We start from the raw sequence: 22150 nt of genomic DNA, 5'->3' as shown, positions 1-22150 counted from the left end.
TCCTGCTGACGCATAACTTAACGTCCAGTGTCACTGCTGGAGGCAGAGTTGAGGAGCAGAGCGAGGAGCTCATTTATATCCTGGGCAAGATATGGCTCATTTTAGGATTTGTTCAGGTGCTAAATTTATCTCTGGGAATAGTTGTAGCTTGTCTCCCTCGGTGCCAATTTATAGAAAATCTAACACTGGAGAAGGGTAGGTGGAAAGAGCTTGAATGTGTTGTATTCTCTGTGCTTGTGTTTTTCACACTTCAGGGTAAACCTGAGACTCTCATGTGGCAGTGACAATTTCTGTTCCCACAGCCATATAGCACTGAACAAATCTTCGTGTCACTTACATTTTAGTTAATTCCTCTGAGTATTTGTGAATAGGAGCCATTCACAAAGAGTCCAACTTTTCCTTAAGGATAAGGAAGCAGATTCCTGTTTCGCAGAGAATTCATGTTGGTGCTGCAGTCACTAGGTCATGGGAGCACATAAAAGAAACTTAATAAAAAAGTAATCTGTTAGCTTCAATCCATTCTTCTTCTTTCCTTCCCCATCCTCCCTGCCATTCCTGAGATTGCTAAAATGTTTTCAAAACCCATCTTTGAAGCTTGTAGTTATTGAATTGAGCTCTGTTATTAGGAAGACTGGGAAGGGTTTATTCCAGTTTCAGCAGAGCTTTACCAGGCAGCTTGTGCACGTGGTAATTATAACTTGGTTCTCCGTGCTTGAGAACTTGCAGCTTAGGGCAGTAGTCCTGATCTTATCAGCGTTTTGTAGTACAACAGTTTTCTTTATAATAGCATCTGTTTCACTTCCTAAGGCTTAACTCTACCCACAAAAGGAATTTCTGTGGATTCTCTGATAATCCTGAAATTGCTGCCCCTGTACCTTTTCATTGACTTGGTGCTTTCAGTTAGCCCATGGGGTAGGGGAGGGGTTTTCTTTTTCGCTGCAACGTTTAGCCTGGTCCCTAAGTAGGTATTTCAGCAGTTCTCTGGCCTAAAACCTCTGTCAGAACAGCAGGTCTGCAGTAGGGAGGCGCAGAATGATTCGGAGTTTTTTCTCTTGTTTTACATATCACAGCTTTAGCGGGTTCTTTTCAGTTCTGAGATTTGCCAGTTTATAACACAGCTTTGTCATCAGGGCTTTAGTCGAGCCCCTCTCAAAGTCTTGTGTCAAACTTGTTTGGGGAAGAAGGGAACGACCTGAAAAAGGAGCGTTTTTGAATTTATCATCCGTGTCCCTGCTTGCACACTGACTGCAGTGTGTGCGGGCGCAGCTGGAGAAGGAGGCGATGAGCTGCTGTTCCGTTTGCCTGAATACTTGAGTAATTTTTTTTTGATTGAGCACAGAGTTTTGATTCTTTCTCCAGTCTCTTGGATGGACAGACGTGTGAGGTGGTGATGCTTAAGAGGGAGGTGTCCTGTGGGGAGGAGTTGAGGCTGCTTGTTCGTAACCTTTTTGTCCTTTATTAAAAAAAAAAAAAAGGCTGGATGAAGCAGGAGGGCGTGTTGTCATCTCCTTTTCTATCTGCTTGGCAACTCAGGGTTAACTCTGGCTTTTGAACATGGGATTGGAAACCAAAATTGCTCTGGACATCTGAGCTTCCCTCTAATAAGATATTCCAGGTGGTTAGGGAGTAATCCTAAAATAGCTCCAGATATAATTGCTTCTGAAGCCTCTCGGGAAAGGGGAGGTCTGGGGGGGCTCTGATGGCCTCTGAGGTGTGTCTGCAGCGCAGGGAAGGCTCCCTGGCCCTGCCAGCAGCCTGGGAACTTGGACAACCCTTCCCACACAGAATCATTCAGCTTGGAAAAGACCTTTAAGATCATCGCCTCTGCTTTCCCACTCAGGCTTTGCATCAGGGCCTCAAGCACAGCCCGTGCTGCTTCGACCACCTTTTTCTGCAAGAAACCAGATAAATTTCTGCCTGTGGTAATGCAAGGGCTGTTTGTCAAACATCAGCAAATTCCCTTGATACAGAGGGGTGGAGAGAGAGGCAGGACTCTCCCCTGAGAACAACCTGCCTCTCTGAACAGTGTTTTTTCCTTCCTGCTACTATTGCCTGACTTATACAAAGGTCTTTTAATGACTTGTGAGGATATATTGATTTCTCAGGTTCCTGCTGTTTATACGGAGGAGGACTTCTCAGCATAGGGTAACTTTGTTTTCCTAGGAGGAATAGAAAGGAAGCTTGATACCCAAGCTCCCGCTGAGCTGTCTTGCTGTGCAAAATGCAGTTTATTCTATGTATGGAGCACCTCTTGCTTCAGAAGCTTTGTGGGGCTCTTTACCGATTTACCTGTTCCAGTTGTGCTCTGGTCGCTCCCAATATTTGGTATCTTTGGGATGTAGCCTTGGCATGGACCCAAAGGTTTTGGTGAGCAGAATCGTCCCTCAAGATCAAAGCTGAGGCCTGGGAAAGTGCCTGTCGGTGCTTGTACTCTGTTCTCTGAATAAATAAAGCTTTATTCCCTGGCTGCTGAGCTGACATTTCATGCTAGCCTGAGACTTTGCGAACCCCGCTACCCAAAACAACCCTGTGCTCTGTCCTCATGGCTTCTCTCGTGCACCCTTGCTGATTTACGCCGCAGCGATGCTGCTTGCACCCGGGTGGGTGAGGAGCGCTCTTCTTATCTCTTCTGATAGCTTAATGTGGGGAGTGGTAACAGGCTTAAACCTTTGCAGCTATCGCAGGAGGAAATGCTCATGCTGTCCCCTCGCTCTCACCTCGGCTCACTCCATGTCACACCAGGTGATACCCATCTCTGCCGATTTTCTGGACATATGGCAAAACACTGATGGCTTCAGCCAGCTTTAAGCTCCTTTTCACTAGCGAGGTGTGGGCGTGTTACTTCAGCGCTTTCGAACATCTCGGGACGTAGGTGTGGGAAGCAGGGTTGCATATATTCTGCTTATTCTCTGTATCAAACTTTAAACGTGTCATTCTTTTCTAATTACCCTTTTTTCTTCCAATAGGACTATTAGAGTCTTTAATCCCGTGAGAAGTTTTGTTCCTGGAAGTTTTACCAAGTTCAGACCCACTGGCAGCACAGAATTGTCTCCTTTAAGCCCTCTTCTCTTTCCTGTGCCTGTCCGCAAATGTAGCGGAATAAGCCCTCAGCATGACCCAAGTTCCCCGTGAAAACAAGTGTTTTGCTTCTTGGAGCCCCCGGGTTAACACCACAAGCAGTTTTGCCCTCTGGATTTATAACCAAGTACAAACTTGAGGAGAGAGCAGCTCAGCCTTCCACAAATCGTTTTGCCTCAGGGTGTGTAAAGTTGAGGGTGGGAGATAGCTGCTGCCTTCTGAAGAGATTTACCTCTTATTCCAAGTGTTCACATAGGTTTGTTGATCCAAGTTAACAATCAGTAGGGTCTAGGAGCAGCTGGATGTTACCATAATTAGTAAAGAAACTGTGTTTTTAATCTCTGCTAGCAAAGGACACCCCGATGAATCCTCCTGTGAACAAAACTGGTCTTCAGATCTCTAGGAAGAGAGGGCTGGGAATTGATCTGCTGTAATAAACAGCTGACATAACAGAAGTGGCAATAATCCCCCATTAAATATCTTTCAGTTGATGGGACTCACTGGATAATTGACTTTAGGAATTACTGGCTCAAACTAAATCAGCAGGCATTAGGGCAGCTCACTGCAGTGTTTTTTGAAGGGGGAAATGTAGCTTTGCCTGGCCTTGACAAGAGCTATTCATCTTTCTAATTCAATGTATGTGTCACAACCAGATGACTCTGAGATTTCAGATACTGGACCACCTCTCTAATTTTTTTTTATTTTTTTTTTTGGTGCTGAGACCTCTTGCTATCACAGTGATTTTCTGTGTGTGTGTGTTTATCAGAGCAGGATAGTCCAGGCTACCTTGCTGGGTGGAATTTGGCCATTCCCTTTCCTTGAGTGGCTCTGGAGCACTTGCTGCACTGAAGCTTTATGAAGTTTATCACTTGGTTCTTCGAGTCTTAGTCTGGCTGTGCAGCCAAAGGCTGCCTTTGCTGGCTTCCAGCCCTGGTGATCATTTCGTGATGGTGATTTGCCAAGTAGAATAGGTCTAACTAGAGTAATCCTTTTAATGCCTAAGAACAATGAACCTTAATCCAGCAAAGCTGAGCTTTCCATTTCTGTGGGGGAAATCCATGTCCAGTAGCTTCCAGGAGTAAGAGTCCTGCCTTGGAAAGAAGCTTTCCAGTGGGATTATTTCCTTTTTTCTTCAACATGTTTTGGTTTTGTAGGCAAGGAGGGGGAAGGCGTTTCTAAGTGTGGTTGGTGTCACTTGGCGAACAGAAAGGAAGGATGCCTGGGTAAGGCCAAACCTTTCACTGGGAGCTCCAGGATGGGCACTTGCTGAAAAGTTGGATGTGGAGAGCAAAACCAGCGCCTTTGTCTTCAGGTGCTGGAGTTCATGACAGCAAAGCACTTGCTACGAGGGGGTTAGCTTGCTTCTCTTTAACAGGGGAAGGCAGGTGGCTGGTGAAGTAAACAAGGACTTGCCACTGGAATGGGTTTCCCTGCCATCAGCTGACTTCCACGAGAGACCTTTCTGCAAGAAAAATCTTAGTGCCTTCAGTAGTCACCTGGAAGGTGAAATCCCACTTCTTGTTTTGGGCTGAGTGTCAGAGATTCCAGGAAAGTGTGCTGTAACAAATGCCCAAATGTCTTTCGGATCTTTTTGGTCTAAGCCAGCAGCTGCTTTTGCCTATGTTTGTGCCCAAAAATGCATGTTTTCAAGCTTTCTGAAATTGTCTGCAAAGCCTTTCCCTGACATTTCTTTCACTCTTTCATTTCTCTCTCCTTAGAATGGCAGCATGACCTGGAATGATGAAGGTGATGGATGCCGAGGAAGAGAAATTTCACGAGACTTTGCCAAGGTCAGTCTGATCATGGGGATTTCTAGAAAGGGGTAACTTCAGGGAATTCTTCCCCTGATCTATGACAGAGGATGACTCTGGAGCCCTCGCTGTTGCTTTATAGTGAATTTGTGAGAAAACCACTTTGTCCTGCAGCCCTCTGCCTACAAACCTGCTGTTTTGGGCTATTCTGTTGCCTTTGGTCTCTGGAGTATATTTTGAACTAAGACCTAATAGCCAGACTTTTGACATTTGGAATCTTAACCAATACTTTTTCCAGCTTGGAGAGGAGTCTTTTATTTCTTGACCATGATTGGCACTGTGTTTTTGGATTTGAATGTGGCAGCTGTGTGTCACATCAGCCAGAGGAATTAATTTTAAACTGGCCCTTTCTGAAAGGGTGCAGCTAATGGCTCTGCAAATACACTGGTGTGTTTTCTTCCTGGAGCTCAGCATGTGAAAAAGCAGAGGTTCATAGAAAACAAGCCCAAAAAGTGCCTCTTCTGGACTAAATGAGTACCCAGTAGCTGGCAGCACTTACAGAGAGGCTGAATACATATTTCCCATTGAATCTTTGCTTTTGCTTTGAGCTGCTGCACAAGAGTAGCTAAAATCAGAAAAAAAATTCCCTGGAGTGATGTAGGATTCCTCCTTAATGCAAACGCGAGAAGGAATTGAATTCATGTACAGCATTGTCTTCTGTCTTGTTTTATATCCTCCTGTATCTCAGTGAGAAGGCTGACTTCAGCCCTTTCAGCCTGTCACTTTAAGCCTTACAAGCTTCTTGATAAGTGAAAATTAGATTTCTTTTTTTTTTTTTCTGTTCAAGAGGTGGTTGTAAGGTGACACTTATGCCTGTCCCTTTGGAAAAATCAGCGGATAATACTAGTGAACAGTACCTCTCCTTTGGAATAAGCCACCTATGGAACTTTGTTTTGAATGCTTGGGTTTTTAAGCTGTTTGTTAAAACGGTTTCTGCAGCAAATTGATTCCGAATGGGTTTCTCATATTATTGAAGGCTTTTTGGCGTATTTTAGACAAGCCTTTCCTGCCACGCATTAGTGGAAAGCTTTATCGTTTCATCTCTTCCTTCAAGGGACTTGGAGTTTGTCACTTACTTGACAATCCCTGAGGGAGGGTATCATGAGGCTAGGAAAAGCTGCGGAGAAGTTTTACCTCCCTGGTGCCTCAAAGGTTCGAACCGCTAATCTGCCCTGAACCACCCTCACCTTCCTTTTGATTGCCTCATCTTTCTTTTCAGCTCGACTTACTAGTTTCTCTCCTCCTTGCTTTTAGGTGGTTTCAAACCCTGTTCTGCAGCAGTGCCATTAACTGAGTTGAATCCTAATTGAACCAATATCGTTACTTTATTTTCAATCTCCTTGTGGATTGTGGCTTCATTTTTATTTTCTGTGCCCCCAGCTCTATGAACTGGACAGTGACCCTGAACGGAAAGAGTTCCTGGATGACCTCTTCATCTTTATGCAGAAGAGGGGTGAGTGAGCATTTGTTTGAACTCAGATAGGGTAAAATGGGGCAGAGGGGTGCTCCTGCCACTTGAATTCTTCCCTCCTGAGTTTGAAAGAAGAAATCCAGCCCTTTAACTTGCAGATCAGGTGGAAGAGCAGTGGTAAGGCTTGAAATATTTGCCTTGGGAGATGAGTGCAGTAGGGCAGAACTCTGTAACTTTTCACAGTCACTATTTCTTTACCCTCCTACCTAACACTGTTGACATCCATGCACTGAAGAGCCCAAGAAGCCTGGATCCCCGAGAGTTTTTGAAGAAGGCTGAGTGCCACTGGGGATTCTCTGGTCTCCCCTTCAGGTGGCATGTTCACACATCTTCTCATGTTTGATTTCAATGGCATGTGGAAGCTGGATGTGAATGCCTTCACAGTCTGCACAGAGTAGTGGCATGCACTCTGGGGACTAGGAAAGCAGACGCCAAGCCACGTTTTTCTGTAGATTGACAATGTGTAATTTGGTGTAACTGAGTGCAGAAGCACACGGTTTCTCACATTCCTCTCTGTGGTGTCAGCGACTTGCATCTCTCCTCACTACAGGAGCTGTGATGCATATGTGAAGTAGCTCAGCTAGGATGTCACAAAAGTCTCTTTCTGTCCCCTAGTCATCAAGGGTCGGTTCCCTCATTGCAAACCATTCATAATAAAAATGTACGTATGTGTGGTATCATATAAAACATACCTCTCTGGACATCTGTGGTAAATCCTCTGTGGGGCTCTCTTCCTTTGCCCCTTCAAGCATGCCAGGCCAGACATACTCCGCCGATAAAGATGTTACTGACCAAAGCTGTTAAATTGTGTTACAGACCTTTTCATTGTTTCCAAAAAGTCTGCTGAGGAGTAGGTGTGAAGAGCTGACATAAAAAGGACCCTTTGCTCCCCATGACATGTTCTCTGAGTGTGCCTGATTGAATAAGCCATAGCATGCCCTGAGAATGAAGCATAAAGATGCAACATTTCAGTCTCATTTGTTTGAAAATTATCTTTTTGCTAGGTCAGAGCTAGAGTCTTATCTCCAGTTGCCTTGTGAAGCCTACATCTTCAGGTGCACCCCCTCTGTGGATGACCAGATCACAAGCAGAGGAAGGGCTATCCAAAATGCAGCTATTGAGATTGCTCTTCAGAGCCGTGTCTGTTTTTCCTGGCATGGCTAGAGGTGACAGCTGACCTGTGTGAATTTTCACTCTCCAGCAGTTTGAGGTTATGCTTCCAAGTCTGTTAAAAATTCGAGCTGGGTTTTGCTGATATTTTTGGCATTCATGTGCAGAGGCATAACCAGGTTTAATTAGTTTACTTGCAAATGTTAACCTGAGCTCACATGTTAATGTAAGGACTGGGATGACTGACAGGCAAGACAATAACCCGAAGGGTATGATTGGCAGCAATAGAAACCTCCAGATGCCTAGAGAGAAATCTGCTTAATACTTCAGTGTCTCCTTCCTATTACCTTTTAATTATTTATAATTGACATGTTCCTGGTGCAGGGGCTGAGCTAGTCACCAGCTGGTTGCTGTAGGAGTTTAGCTTTTAATCATCCAGGCATTTCCAAGTGTATTTGTTTTCTGGAGACTCCCTTGTTTTCTTGCTTGCTCGAAGGCTGAAAATGAGATGGAAGAGCTGGAAATGTTTGGCTCTGCTCTGGGCAGCTGCCTAGATTGCGGAGTATCAGGCAATTAGGAGCTTGCTTTATACTTTGGCACCCCCCAAAAAGCAAGAAGTGAAAGGACTCTGGGGAGCAGAGTTTTTTCAGGTTGATAGGAGGACTGAACAGTGTAGGCTGAGCTGTGGCAGGCAGCTTCTCTTTCTGCTGTTAATCTGTTTTGTTGTGTTTTGCTGCAAAGGAAGTCTTGTGCCTTGGTGTGGTTTTTCAGAAGCTGTACACTTGTCCTGTGTCTGCTCTCCCCACTGCTATCTACAGCAGAGCTTGAGTTTTCTAGTGAGCAGATGGGCTTGCCTACTGCATCCTATTCCAAGATCTTCAGAAATCTGGGAGCTTCTGCAGCCGAGTTATCATAGGATACTATTCAGACTTTCATTTCTCCTCCCTTTGCTTTATGTGCCGAATGAGTATCCTAAACCAAACAAGGCTGAACAGCTGCCTTGTTCTGAAAGAGTTCCCCCGCAAAGATGGATGTGACCGAGGGGTTATTGCACCTGAGAGCAAAGTGCTGTGTTTCTTAGCTCCTATGTGTGAAAAGCTGGTTAATTTGCACCTTGTGTCTGAAGGGAATGAAAAAGTGTCTCTGCTAATAAACATTGCTGGTGTAAAGATGGGGATTTTGCTGTTGTCCAGGAGGAGCTGGAGAAGTGCTGGGCCTTGTTTGGGGCTGCTGGATTCAGGGCACAGATTGCTAACTGATGCCGGACCAAAGGAAAAAGCCCAATGTGAAAGATAAATGATAGATTTCACAGGAGGCGCTGAGTAGTTGGAAGGATGAAAAGATTTGGTTGTTGGTGCTGCTGTTAGGAATGTACCTAGAAATGTGAAGCCATGAAACTGGCTTAATGCGGATCAAATGTGCAGGTCTCATCTGCCTCTGAGCACAGCAGGTTGTCGCAGAATGACCACAGCTGCAAGTGATAAAATGGCCCTTCAGTGGCAATAATGATGGAAGAGGGAGATGAGAGGAAAGCTGTAACTCTTCCTTTGTTGGATGTTTTATTCCTTGTATGTGTTTAGGTGAATGGGTCCCACCATGGCTGTGATTGAAGAGGCAGATGGGGAGAGGAGGGAAGACCAGCCCATGAGAGCCATTAGTGTGCAGGGCTAACTTCAAACCAGGCCTAAAACAGGACCAACCTGGTGCAGCTGAGCAAAGACCATGCCGGCTTGCTGTGTTTCCACTTCCACCTTCCCTTTTCTCAGCTCTCCTGCAGTCTCAAATCAAAGGTTGTCTTTCCTCAGACTGAGCAGGCATAAGCAGCTTCAGCAGCGGCTTCCCCTCTGTCTCCATTGCTGATCTGGTGTCTTGTAACAAGTTGAGCCTTGAGGTCTGGTTTCTCCAAAGCTGTATTTTCAAACTCCTGCTGCGTGAGGAGCTGCTCCATGGGCAAGTTTGTGGTTCAGGGCATTTTTAAGGGCTGAGGCTTTTTCACTAGCACACTGTGGAGTGGGTTGCACTGCAGGCATGGAGGCTGGATTTGTTTTGCCTGCTAATGAGGACACTGAAGGCAGGAGCAGTTTTGTAAGGGCTAGAGCACTCCCCCACCTATTGGATTATTGAAAAGAATTTCATTACGGAAATTTATGTAGCCAGATGGGCAAGTTCATTTACTCAAACTCGGTGTTAAGAGATGATATCTTCCACTTCTTTTCAGGTCTTTCTCACCCTGTGAATGCACCCTGAAGCTCAGTTTTGTCTCCATCCTTTTCTGTGTGTGATGGAAGGCATGATGAGCAGTAGAAAAACGTGGCTGCTCGCCCTGTAGCATGGGCTAGGTAGCATAGCTAGACTGCTTTTCAGCTCCAGGTAGTGAAAGACTGTTAGTGGCATGACTCCTAGAGCCCCTAAGGCAGCCACCAATAATTGAGCTGATTATATTCCCCTGGTGTTGGTCAGGAGAGAATTGGAGTGGAGGGACTGTTTCATCCCCTGGCAGGATCAGCAGTGTTCGTGCAAGGCATTCCTCTGGAGAAAAGGTTTGATGGGGAAGAGATCTAACTGCGTGCTATGGTGTATTAGGAAGGGCTGCCTTTGAGGGAAGCTGTTTTGTTCATTTTAAGTACTGCCTTTGTGAAGACCTCATAAAATGTCTCCAATTGTACAGCTCTACTAATTTTGTTCAAGGTTTCTGCGTGACCTTGGTTTTCCCAGATGGCTTGACCATTCTGGGTTTTTATGTGTATATACATAGAAGGGGCTTTGTAAGTCTGACCGTGTGGTTTTAATGTTTTCCTGCTGTTGTATGCTCTGTCTGCACATTTTAGATGTGGAAATACAACAAATCCAGGGTATTGACAAAAGCATTTACTGATGGATTCTTTTATCTATAGGCGGCTGGTGTTTATGAAATGTTTGCTCAGGGAATACGCTTCGTTCTACTGATTCAATTTTGCAGGTTTCTTCTTTTGATCCTCTGGAGATATTTTTGAATCTGAATTAAGCGATGTTGCTCTCTAAATGAGACATCAATAGATATAAATTCCCTGCATCCTTTGCTTATGGTACCTGCTTAATGCCGAGCCACAGCAAACGCTTCCCTAAATAGCAGAAGATGTTCTGCCGTGGAAAATTCTCACTTAGGGCACTGCAGAAAGCTCTTCTGGGTGGTCCAGATCAACCAGGCAAAGTCCTTTCTCCTCTTAGACCCTTGGACTTATACACAGCTACATCTCTGCCTTCTGCACCTCCTTTAAAGAACTTCTTTGGTCCACTGTTCTGACTTAGACTGAGGAAGACTGCATCTTGTGCAAATGATAAGCGGGATCAGTGAAAGATTTTAGGTTTTTACTTTTATATTGCTTGGGAAGGATGACTGCTCTCTAAGTTGCAGGGGGTACTGGCATTCTGGTTGACATTTCTCTTTATTCCTTAAATGGTTTGAGCCTTTTCAAACAGGGAACAGCGAATGCACTGCTCTGTGCACTTACACACTTTTAAGTGATGCTAGAATAGAAACAGGTGCAAAGCGCTTGGGATCTCTGAACAACGTGAATCCAGCTTCTGTGGGGATGCAAAGTCCTGCACCTGAGGTAGGACTCTCTGTAACATCCAGAAAACTCTCGCAAGGAATATTGTGCTCATCACCTTTGGGCGCCAAGGGACTAAAAGTCTCCACCAGATACGCAAATTGATATTTTCAAGGCATTTACCTGGGCCAGTTAGGAAAATCTGCAAATGGCAATGACTTAGAAGTAGTTGTCAGCAGATCTTTCCTGTAAAAACCAAACATTCTACCCCTTCAGTCCTTCATACATCAAAACATTTATTGCAGACATAGAAGCGTGAGACTTTTTTCTTCTAAGTTGGAAAAAGTCTGGAAGTTTCCCTTTGGAAAGATCTAATAAAATATTTTCTGAGAGAATGCCCAGTAAAGTTCAAATAAGTAATCTTCTTTGGGTTTAAGCAGCTGGATGATGGTGGCTTGGAGTGAATATTGCTTTAGCTCCAACAGAAAATCATATTGGCAGCTGCAGTTGTAATTAATGGGAAAACAGTATTAGGAGTTTACTTGGTTCTGGCTTATAGGAGACTTCTTTTAAATTTAGCGAGGATGAAGAACGTTTGAGCAGCTTAAGTGTTTTGTTAGGAATGGCGCTGGCACTGGACAGGGTACAAAGAAACTCAATTTGAAATGTTTGGCTGTTGCTGCTTTGCATGAACCTTTCTGTAGTTTACTCATCTGACACCAGTCTGCTCTAGTGGTTGCCGGCAGGGGATCTCTAGTGCTCCTTCCTGGCTCTACAGAATTGAGTGATGGCATCAGAAGGGTTTTTTTCCTCACTTCTTCTGAAGATTGAGATGTTAAATTGTCACGTGTTTCTCCAGCATCTCAAAAACTGAATTTTTGTGTCTCAAATCCTGGTCTTCTCCAGCTCTTATATTGGTACTTCCTCGTTGCTCTGGGTGTTCTTGGCTTTCCCCCTCTACATTTTAACAGTGTGTTTTTCCAAATTATTAATGAACTGCTGCAGTCAAGCAGTGAAGGTGGCTTTACACTGAAGAGATGGCCCTGTAGGTATCCAGGTAGATGGCAGAAGGTGGAACTGTTGGGCAGTGAAGGTGCTCTAGTTTTTGACTTTGTGCAGCCTGCCTGATTTACCCGTATTTCCCTCAGCTGCCCTCATTTCCCTGCATTGCATTCTGTATTTGTACCTCGCTTTGACTAGAGAAGACGTGTTTTTCCGTTTGGTTCGGAGTATGGAAACCCACCGCCAGTTCGACATCTGGTGAAGACATTTATAAAGGCAAATATATCGGCCCCAGCTGTGCTGGTAGCAGCCAAACTGTAGCTGAGCTGGTTACAAGCAAGCAAATCTCCATGGGATTGCACTTTTGGGGATGGAGGAGCATCCTGTGTGGGAAGGTTAATGTGGCTGGAGCCTTGGCTGATATAAAGGGGCACTGGTTGCCGGTTCGGCAGCCGAAATCTGATAAGGGGCTGCTGTCAGCCTCGCTTATTTCAGAGGGAAGCAGAAAACTGATGGCGTTTCAAGGGGTGCAGATAAGAAGTGGGCCTCCTGTCAAATAGAGCATGATTAATTACCCTTTATCCTGGCTCCCGCTTTGATAGGAGTGTCTAATGGTCCGCAGGCTTGCGGATCAGGTGGTGACATTCCTGTTGGGAGGTGAGAATGCCTGCTGTGGGAATGCCATGGGTAGGGAGAGATTAGATCAGCTGTGGCACCGGCAGGGAGGAAGAGGGGAGAGGTTGGTTTCCCTTCTGTACACCTTTGCTCTTTTATTTGAACATTGAGTGCTCAGGACAGAGGCACACCAAATCAACAATTAAGTCTCGTGCCAAGGAGCTGGGCTGGCTGAACAGGCAGATTTGCATGAAACCCGCCAGGGTTTCTCTTGGGGGAGGGATTCAAGCAAACCTGGAACTGAGGCAGTGCAGGGTTCAAGTTGTTTTGCTTGTATTCTGTGCTGCTGATTTGCTGTTGAACTGAATTTTACCTGTTTAGCCTGAGAGAGTGGGGAAATCATTCATACCAAGCAATTACTATGTCTCCCTTCAAGGAACCGTGAAGATCTCTTCAAGATTTGGTTCAAAATTATTTTGAATCCCTGTGGACTTTCCCAGTCTCCTGGGGAAGACCTGGGTTTTTTAGGCTGTCTGATACTGTTTCTCTTCTGAACTTAGAGTGGAAGGTGGAAAGAGCAGCTCTTGCCTGTACAGACAGTGGCTTAAAAATGCCCCCTCTGTGTCTACGTTTCACTGCAGAGCGTGCTTTCTTGCCATTTGACTGTTGCTCTGCAGAACAAATGTTTGGGATTCTCACCTTTGTTCCTTACTGAAAAAATGGACACTTCTGAAAGTAAATTGGATAAGGCAAAAAAAAAGGGAGGTAATTGAAAAAGTACTGCTCCAGGCTGGGTGTAATTAACTACTCTTTGTCTCTTGCATGCAGGACAAGTCACGGCTTAGGCTGCTCGCTGGTGGGGGACTCCCTGCAGTGGGCATTTCTCAGCATGAGGCAGGGAAAGGGTGGCCCTTGGCAGGAGATCACCTGTGTCATGGAGGACTTGCAAAGCCCTGCAAAAGAAGCGGGTGCTTACTTTCTGTAATTTCGTTAAGAGCAGTCTTGGGGACAATTTTCTTGCTTTCCATGTCAGTCTGCACCTTCAGGTTTAGATCTGACTCTGAAGTCTGGTGAAAAACAGGGAAAAACCTCACCTTGGGCAGCATGCTTGGGTAGGTGAAGAAGATGTCCAAAGCTTCATTCCCTTTGAAGAACCAGAAAGGCTGAGTGCCCAGCGCTGAGGGAGCCAAGCCTGTGTGTACTGATGGCTCAGCCAGTGCCTCTTCCCCAGATAGTTGTTCGTGGCTCATAGACGTAAGAACAGTCATTCAAAGATTATCTGGAGTTTACAGCTTCCTCAGTCCCTTCTTAAATAGCTCTTGAAGGACAAAAATCAAACAGTTGCTTCTTCTGCATCTCCAGTGCAGGGGACATAGGGGACATTCAAGCTCTGTAGACTTCTCTTGTGTCTGCCTGAAACAGAAGAGGCTTTTGAATGGGATGGAACAGCTTGGCAGAGAGGGCTGCTTATTTCCCTTGGAGGACAGAGATGTTTATAGGGACCGTCAGGCTTCCTCTAGGGAAGCTCTTTATTCCAGAAATCCGAACTGCTGTTACAGCTGCCTTTCCTTTCAGAAAACCAGGAGCCCACAGGCTTCTGTGGGATGACTCCTCTTTTCTCCTTCCACAGTTTGCCTGCCCTAGACTTTGTCTTCCTGAGGTCTCCCATGCTTGTCAACTTTTGCCTCATGCCTTTTCCAGTGGAAACAGACTCCTTGTGTCCCCCCTCCTTTGGCTGATTCCTTGCAGGAATGGCCTGTACTTACATAGCTGGGATTATACTAAAAGGAAGAAAAATCATCTACCTAAAAAGCTCGGAGAGGAGCCAGTCATCTTCGTCGCCCTCTTCTCGAGTTGGGCAAGGCCCCCGGCTCCTTGCAGGCACAGTCCGTACAGCGTTTCTGAGAGCCGGCAGAATAGAGAGGCTTGAAAGTACAGTAAAATGAGTTTGCCATCAAAAGGCAACAAGTCTTATGCTGTGCCCCCGGATGCTGACCTTTCCCTCTGGAATTCTCCCCTCTGACCTCTGGATCATTAATCCTGATGCTGCCAGATGACAGTAATCCATCATGGCCCCTGACAAGCCTTGCAGCCGCCTGTGAAAGGATCCGCTCGGCTTCAGCGTCCAGTCGTCCCATGATACTCGTTTTTCAGCCTTTCCTGTTGGAGCGCTGGGGGTTTCCAATAAAGACTTTATCGCCTTGCCTCAGAGAGGGGCTGGGGGAGGAGAGGGCTGCTGGAGCAGCCTTTCCCTGCTTCTCGGCTCTGTGGAACACAAGAGCCCTGGCTTGCTCTGAAAAGTACAGTTAACTTACCGGGTCCAAAACCCAAATTGCTCTTTGCTGGCTTTGGGGGATGTTACTTGGAGTGGTGCTATGAGAAAGCAGGAGAAAACGATTGTGTCTCCCAGCTCAAGGGGTAGGAGGGTGCTGTAAAGTTTCTCAGTCTGCATAAAGACATTTCAAGGGCAGGGGGGAAGCTACAGGTTTTAGTGTGATTTCTGAAGCTACTAATTAAATTTCAGGGCACTTTGGTCTGTGGGTTGTGTTTAAAAGCAAACCTCAGGAAGGGAAGGTGTCAAAGGGGTAGTAACATGAGGCAGGGAGGTCAGGTCTGATTGCTGTTTCTATTCCAGCTATGAGCAGGCTCTCTGGAAATGTATTTAAGCTTTCATTTCCCAGTGATGTAGATGATGTTTGTCCCTTTCACAGGAGCATTTCGATAAATAGACTTGTGTACCTTTTCAAATGCTGAGATGGGAGATTCTAGAGAAGAGTAAAACTGTGTTTATGATAGGTGCAGTATATTTTAAAGTGCGTATTTCCCTGTACTTCTGTATTAGTGGCTCATTTGCCGGAGGAGCCTTATTGATGACCCTTCCCTTTCACTCTCCATCTGGTCACCATCCAAAGAGACCTGGATGAAAGTCCCTTCTGGACAAGTTAATGCTATTCCCTAAATTGGATTGGGGACGAATGCGTGGCTTTGAGCAGCGTGGGGCTGCGGGAGGAGTTGGTGAGAGGGTCTTGATCGTGCTCGGTGGAGCAAAGGCTTTGCTGGCAACGTGGTGACACTTCGGACTCCCCTGGCTTTCCTTGCTGCTGGAGCAGAAATGCTGATCTGTTAACGAAGGGGCATTCTGAGGTGGGGAAAAAACATCTCTGGCTCTTCCTAGAAACCCCTGAGAGAAATATTTCTCTGCTTTTCCTCTGGAGCAAGCTGGGTGTGACTCTGGTTACTGTGGCTCAGCTGATGAATGATAACTTAGGGCTGGTAACATGATCACTCCCAGCCCCCTGCGTGTCTGAAATGACGCTGTTGATGTGCTCTTAATCTTTGCAATAACACACAGACACAAAATGGTGGCTGAGGAGAAACCGAAGCAAACTGAGGGCAGTGTTTACACAGGCTGGCTTTTTGGGAAGGGACCAGCTCTCAGTTTGGGACAGCCGGCTGGGATGGATGTAGCTGCAGTCTGTTTCAAATGGTTTGGAAATGTCTCTACGCTCCCTGAGGGATCAGTCATCTCTGAAATGCAGGAAGAGGATCTGATGCAGTTGGTGAAATTACTGCTTTGTGGGCTTTTCTGCTGTGGGCAGGGAAGGGGCTGTTTAGACAAGGCGAGGAAAAAGAGGATATGATAGCTATAAAAGGACAGAGCCTGCAGACCAAACCTCATCGGGTTGCTCTTTATGTTTTCTTACAGTTTAAGAGTTAGTAACTTGGTGGAATTTCAGATTTTAAAGCTGAAAAAGTTTACTTTTTCTCTCCCATATGTCGTTAACCTGCAGGAGTTGGTACCATGAGCTAATGCATAACAGGCTTCAAAAAGAAAAGAGAAGAAAAAAAAATTACACTTACATGTATAATGAGGACATCTGCGGAGCCAAGCTGAACTCCTTTTCACTAAACAGAATAAAACCCATTTATAAGGGCCATAAAGCGCTCTGCTTCGGGGCATTAACCGAATCGCTGGCTGATGAGCAGTGGCAGAAGCCTCCCCCGTGGGTTGGGTGTTCCATAATTGTCCATTACAGAGCTTCGCAGGCTTTCCTGTGAAGGCTGGCGCTGACCATTGTGGTAGGCAGGATACTGACCTCAGATGGACAGCTCTTTGATCCAAGACAGTATTTCCTATGCAAAATAAAAGGTTTGCTACATCAGCATTTCCCTCCCCCCTTTCCTCTCCTTGCCTAAATCTCATTAGTTTGACCTTTTCAAACCCTGCATGCTTTATCACTTTAAGGTGCTGCTAAAAGGGTACCATCAGATTAAAAAACAGATTTTCTTACCTCTGCTAACCCAGGAGATGACAAAACTGAGTGGGAAAGGTAGATCTCTTCCCCTCTCTGCCCTGTCTACCCTCACAATGGTAGAGCAGGACCTCGGTTTGGGCTCCAAAAAGCACTCGGATGCCCAGCAGCCCTGAGGATGCCTGGCTTTGCGGCACCTGCAGTCAGGCAGGCTGATGCTCCGTCACATTGTTCGCATGTTCACCACCATCTACGTGATTTCTCTCGCATTTTAACAAGACGTTGCTGCTCCGGCAGCTGGATTGCAGTTGCTCCCAAGGTGCACGTGTGTGTCATTTGGGAGCGTGGTCAGGGAAAACGAGCAGGAGGGTGAAAATGCTTTGTGAGAGCAGAAGCAGTAGTGAAACGTTTTGTCACACGCTGGTGGGGGAGGACAGAGGGAAATGTACGTGGGGGAGGGAGATGCTCTCACGTGTCACGTACCCTTTTCTGTCACTGTTCCCAAGCAATACAGGTTGGCAAATCCTGGGGAGTGAGAGTCGAATCCCAGCCTACAAGTCACTTGAGTTGCCTGGCTCCTCAGCCCTTTCCTGAGCAGGAGCAATACAGATTTTTATCTGAGATTGCCCTGGGAGCTCATAAAAAATGATTCCTCTGTGCTGCTCCCTCAGCAGCTTCCTCTCTTTCTATTTTAGAAGTTGCGCTTAGCTGCAGGTTATTATTTGTCTGATAATTGCTTTTGCCTACAGGAAAGGATTTTTCATGAAAAGGACGTGCCATGTAGCTACACTTCTCTGGCTCATTTACTCACCCATTGAGAGGCCTCGAGTCAGGCTACAAATAGAGTTGCCTGAATTTCCTATTAGGAAGAAGATCGATAGCCCCAGCCTGCCAGTTTTCTTGGCCTCATTTTCTCTCTGACTCCATGTGTCCTTCCCTGCTGTTTCCCCCGCAGGAACTCCCATCAATCGGATCCCCATCATGGCAAAGCAGATCCTGGATCTCTACATGCTCTACAAGCTGGTGACAGAGAAAGGAGGGCTGGTGGAAATCATCAACAAGAAGATCTGGCGAGAGATCACCAAAGGCCTTAATCTGCCCACCTCCATCACCAGTGCCGCATTCACGCTTCGAACCCAGTAAGTCCAGAAGGTCAGCGGGCACGGACATGAATGTGGAGTTGGGGACTGGGGTGGAAACATTGAAAGACTAAATTCTACTTTCTGGCTGGGGAGGAGCTGATAAATTGCTTTATTTATCTCTCTTGCCCAAGGTTTGCAGTTTTTCTTTTCAATTCTTTCTTCCGTTTTTCTTGCTGAACTCATTCCCCTTCCACCCCTAGGACCTCAGCACTAATATGCCATCACCTTGCTCCCCCTGCTCTGCACCTCCCTCCATCCTGTGCCTTTCTTGCCTCTTCAGAGCTTAAACTCCTCGGGGCAAGGAGGGTCTTGCTCTGTCTCCCAAGAGCACTTGGCACAGGGAGGAGGGAGGGAGGGAGGCCTCCTTATTTGTAGGCATCAAGTACGAACTTGATCATTTAATGCCTGTTATCACTAGGAAGTTGTGGAAACTTGCATTTAGCACCTCCTTACTGTGAGGATTGCTTTCCTGACCTGCAGTATGTCACATTGATTAGGCAAGTGGGGGGGAGAGGGCGGGGAGAAAACATAGAATAAACAAAGAAAAAAGAATGGTGAAAGTAAACCTACCGGAAAATGTAAGGAACAGGGTGAAGCTGTGCTTTAGTGACTCTGGGCTCTGGGAATCCACACGCAGCTCTTCTGCAGCCTCTGTTTTCTTGGAAGTTGTTAGAGCCCCTGAGTTGCAGAGAGGGAAGCTCCTTGCCATTTCTGCAGCCTTTGATACCAACAGGCTGTCTCTGCGAGCGCATCTGTCAGAATTCAGAAAAAGCAGTCAGGTTTGGTGCTGCCTGATAGAAATGATGTGGACAAGGGTAATTCCTTGGACTTCCTTCCTTGCATTAAATGTTATGGTCCAAGATCTTAATTCTTTATTTTAGATGCTCTATCAGTTCTGACAGAATTCTGGATGATTCTTTTCTGCCCTTGTGAGTGTAGTAGTGTGTAACTGCATGCTTCCTTAGAAACATAGAGTAATCTCAAAGTTTCTTTTGAGAGCTGTGCTTCACACACAAACTGCTCAACGCTTATCAAACCACGCACAGCAGTAAGGACGTGAGGCAAATACTCCACATCTGCAGAGGACCTCAGTCTGAAGGTTTTTCTGAGTGCAACGCTGTTGAAAAACTCACTTGAGTTTCGCTGTGCTCGCCCCTCTCCCAGGTACATGAAGTACCTCTATGCCTACGAATGTGAGAAGAAATCCCTCAGTTCTCCTGCGGAGCTTCAGGCTGCGATCGATGGCAACAGACGGGAGGGCAGGCGGCCCAGCTACAGCTCCTCTTTGTTCAGCTACTCGCCCACCACCACTGGGCCTCCATCCCTCCTGTCCCCCCCAAAGATCCGCTTCCCCATCATCGGCGTTGCGCCCGGCAGTGGGACCAGCAATCCTCGGGTGTCTCCAGCAGCTGCTGTCAGAAAAGGTCAGCTGCTTTTACTCATGTCAAAGAGGGCAGCTGGGTGAAGAGGTGCAGGCACTGAAGCACAGTGGTTCTGTTCACCCAGACTTGAGAGTAGAGGGGCTTGGATGGCTCAGGGCTTGCAGAATACCTGGCCTGCAGTTTCAACCTGTGTGGGCTCCCTTTAGCAAGGGCTGTGAGGAGGAACTAAGTGACTCGTTCCTTTTCTAGGTGACGGTGTGCCCTTGACTGTGTCTATGCCAAATCGTATTGCTGTGCCAGTGACCTTGGCTAGCCAGCAGGCATCCATGGCAGCAAGAACAGCCACCCTAGAGCAGCTGAGGGAGAGACTGGAGTCGGGAGAGCCTCCAGAGAAGAAAGTCTCGCGGATGACAGAGGAGGAGCAGCGGCTTTCTCTCCAGCGTAACCTGTTCAGCATGGCGCGGCAGATCCCCATGAAAATCAAAATCAATGGCAAGGGTAAGCAGCACCACCTCTAGATACACACAGCCCTGGATGCCAGGCGGAAGTCACCGTCAAAAAGCTGTTAAAATGGAGCACAACTGCTGCAAAGCTAAACTGTATAGCAGTATTTTGTTAGGTTTTACCGCTGCTGATTTTATTCTATTTTTGTTGTTGCGTAATCCCACCATCATCTGAATCCAGCCTGGATTCAGAAGCACCCTAGCTGTGTTCAGAAAGCTCTGCATCTAAGCTGCTAAAACCCACTTGACCCATACAACGAGACCCTTGCTCTGAGCTCGTGACCTGCTCTGTTGTCCTTGTGTGCTGTGTGTTCCTTGGACGTGGGATGGCTGAGACTGCTTTGGGCCACATCTCTGGCCCCTCCTGTTTAATACCTGGTGTACACTCCAGATCTGAGAGCAGGGTTTAACCTAGCTGAGGGCAGCCGTTTGATTTTGCAGTCAATAAGATGACTTTCAGAGGGGAAGCCCATCAGGTTACCAGATGCTCCAGCTTTGCCCTGCTCTCATCTGAGCCTCACACCAGCATTGTGCTGCAGGGGAATGATTTTCTGTCCTTTCCTGGTCAGGGACCCTTTTAATTGATCGCAGAGGTAAAAGCTTTTTCTGTATAGGTAGCAGACTGCAGGAAACATGGGAGAGAGACATCCAGCTTCTAGGATCCTATGTTAGGTGCAACGATGAGGCGAGAAAGACCTGTGCATCTGCAGGGCCTTTTAGCAAGTCAGGTGATTTCTACCAACATCTGCTGCAGCCCTCTGCACAGCCTCTGGGCAAAGAACTCCTGGCAAGGCTGGGTTAGGAGGTCACGTATAAGCAGCATTCATGGCCTGGGAAATGCACTCCTGAAATGCTTTGTAAAAGGGGAGTCACCCTGTAAAAGGTCACATTGTTGGAATCAATACTGTTATATAGCGGCTTCAAAAGCCGATTAAGTGCCGGGGCTCCCTTACCTGTCCTGGGGGCTGCACTTCGCTGGACAGCAAAGTCTCTGAAAATTTCAGTCCCAACAGCTGCTTCCTCCAAACCTTTTGATCCGTTAAAATTAAAGGTCTCAGACCACCCTATTAATTGTACATTTGGGTGTAGGCACAAGGCCAGGCACGTTTGGCTTGGCTTAGAAGAAAGGGAAGAGTTGTTCCTGAGGCCTTTGCTAGCAGTGCTGGTAAATGCCTTATTGAGGCGTTTTGCTAGAAATGTATGTGGCAAAGGGTCAAAGCAGCTTCCTCTCTGAAGCAGTAGCAGCTTGTGGCAGAGTTAAATGGAATCAAGACTTCATGTCACAGCTCCTGACAGCCATGCATCCACCTAAATTTCACATTTACCTAAAAACAAAAATGAAAGCATTGAGTAAAAAGGAATATAAATTTTATCCAAGTAATGGTTGTTCCCTCTCATCTTTTTTTTTTTTTTTAAATCCGTTCCACCCTGAACTTCCTAAGTCAAAATACTAGGAATAATTTTACTCCCTACAAATAGTAACAGGCTGAGGACTGACCCCTAAGGATTCAGTGATACTATTCACACCTTTGTTAGCTGACTACCACCAAGTCTTGTTCTGTCTTTTGTGCCCTAATTTTCCCAATTGCAAAATAAAAAACCTAATACTGTGCTTTGTAAAGTGTTTTGAGAGGTGCTTTTGAAAAGCACTGCATGAGCTTCTTATCATAGCTTGATAGCAACATTTAGGTTAAATGTTAACGTCCTTAGCATTCTTTACAGGGACAGTGGACTTGCTGTCCTGGCAGCCTTGAAAGGAGCTAAACCCATGCATTTTACGTGCAGTGTCAGGGCCCAAGCAGCCAGTCTGCGTAAGCTCTCTCTGTTTTAATAGCCCAGTGCCCCAAAACCAACATCAGGCAGGCTGGTAACCATGATAGGGGCTGTGCAAACTGTAAGCATACATTCATGAGTGTGGAGGAGCAGTGCTGCAACCCAGGCTTACAGTTGGAGGTTCGGAAGCGCCCGGGAGAGTTTGACGTTCAGCTCCACTTTTAACATCAGCGTAAATTGAAAATTGAACGCCTGCTCTGCATTGACGCTTCCAGAGCTGCCCATCAATGCTTAGAGAAGCCTCTCACAGCTGAAAACACGGGGAGGGAAAAAACACAACAGGTTTCACAGACAAGGTGGGGCAGAGAAAAACAAAACCAAAAAGCAATTTCATGTTTTGGGGCAGCCAAAGCAGAGTGTTCCTGGGTTTGAGTCGTTGGTTGCTGGTCGTCCCCTCCCTCCACCGGCTGGGGCGGGCGG

The 22150-nt window shown here is 46.4% G+C and overlaps 1 protein-coding gene across 1 annotated transcript in view; it reads left to right on the top strand.

The window, feature by feature from the left end:
- Nucleotides 1-22150, top strand: part of ARID3B (AT rich interactive domain 3B (BRIGHT-like)) — a 27862-nt gene that overhangs the window by 4694 nt on the left and 1018 nt on the right. Inside the window, exons 2-6 of the mRNA XM_009876905.1 lie at nucleotides 4797-4868; nucleotides 6270-6342; nucleotides 17826-18009; nucleotides 19177-19436; nucleotides 19644-19892. Of these exons, the coding sequence (XP_009875207.1) occupies nucleotides 4797-4868; nucleotides 6270-6342; nucleotides 17826-18009; nucleotides 19177-19436; nucleotides 19644-19892 (838 nt within the window). The remainder of the gene's footprint in view (nucleotides 1-4796; nucleotides 4869-6269; nucleotides 6343-17825; nucleotides 18010-19176; nucleotides 19437-19643; nucleotides 19893-22150) is intronic.

Source organism: Apaloderma vittatum, unplaced genomic scaffold (assembly GCF_000703405.1).
Source record: "Apaloderma vittatum isolate BGI_N311 unplaced genomic scaffold, ASM70340v1 scaffold27539, whole genome shotgun sequence".
In the NCBI taxonomy this organism is placed as follows: Eukaryota; Metazoa; Chordata; class Aves; order Trogoniformes; family Trogonidae; genus Apaloderma; species Apaloderma vittatum.
Note: the sequence above shows the minus strand (reverse complement) of the source record. Positions and strands in the feature narration are given on the sequence as shown.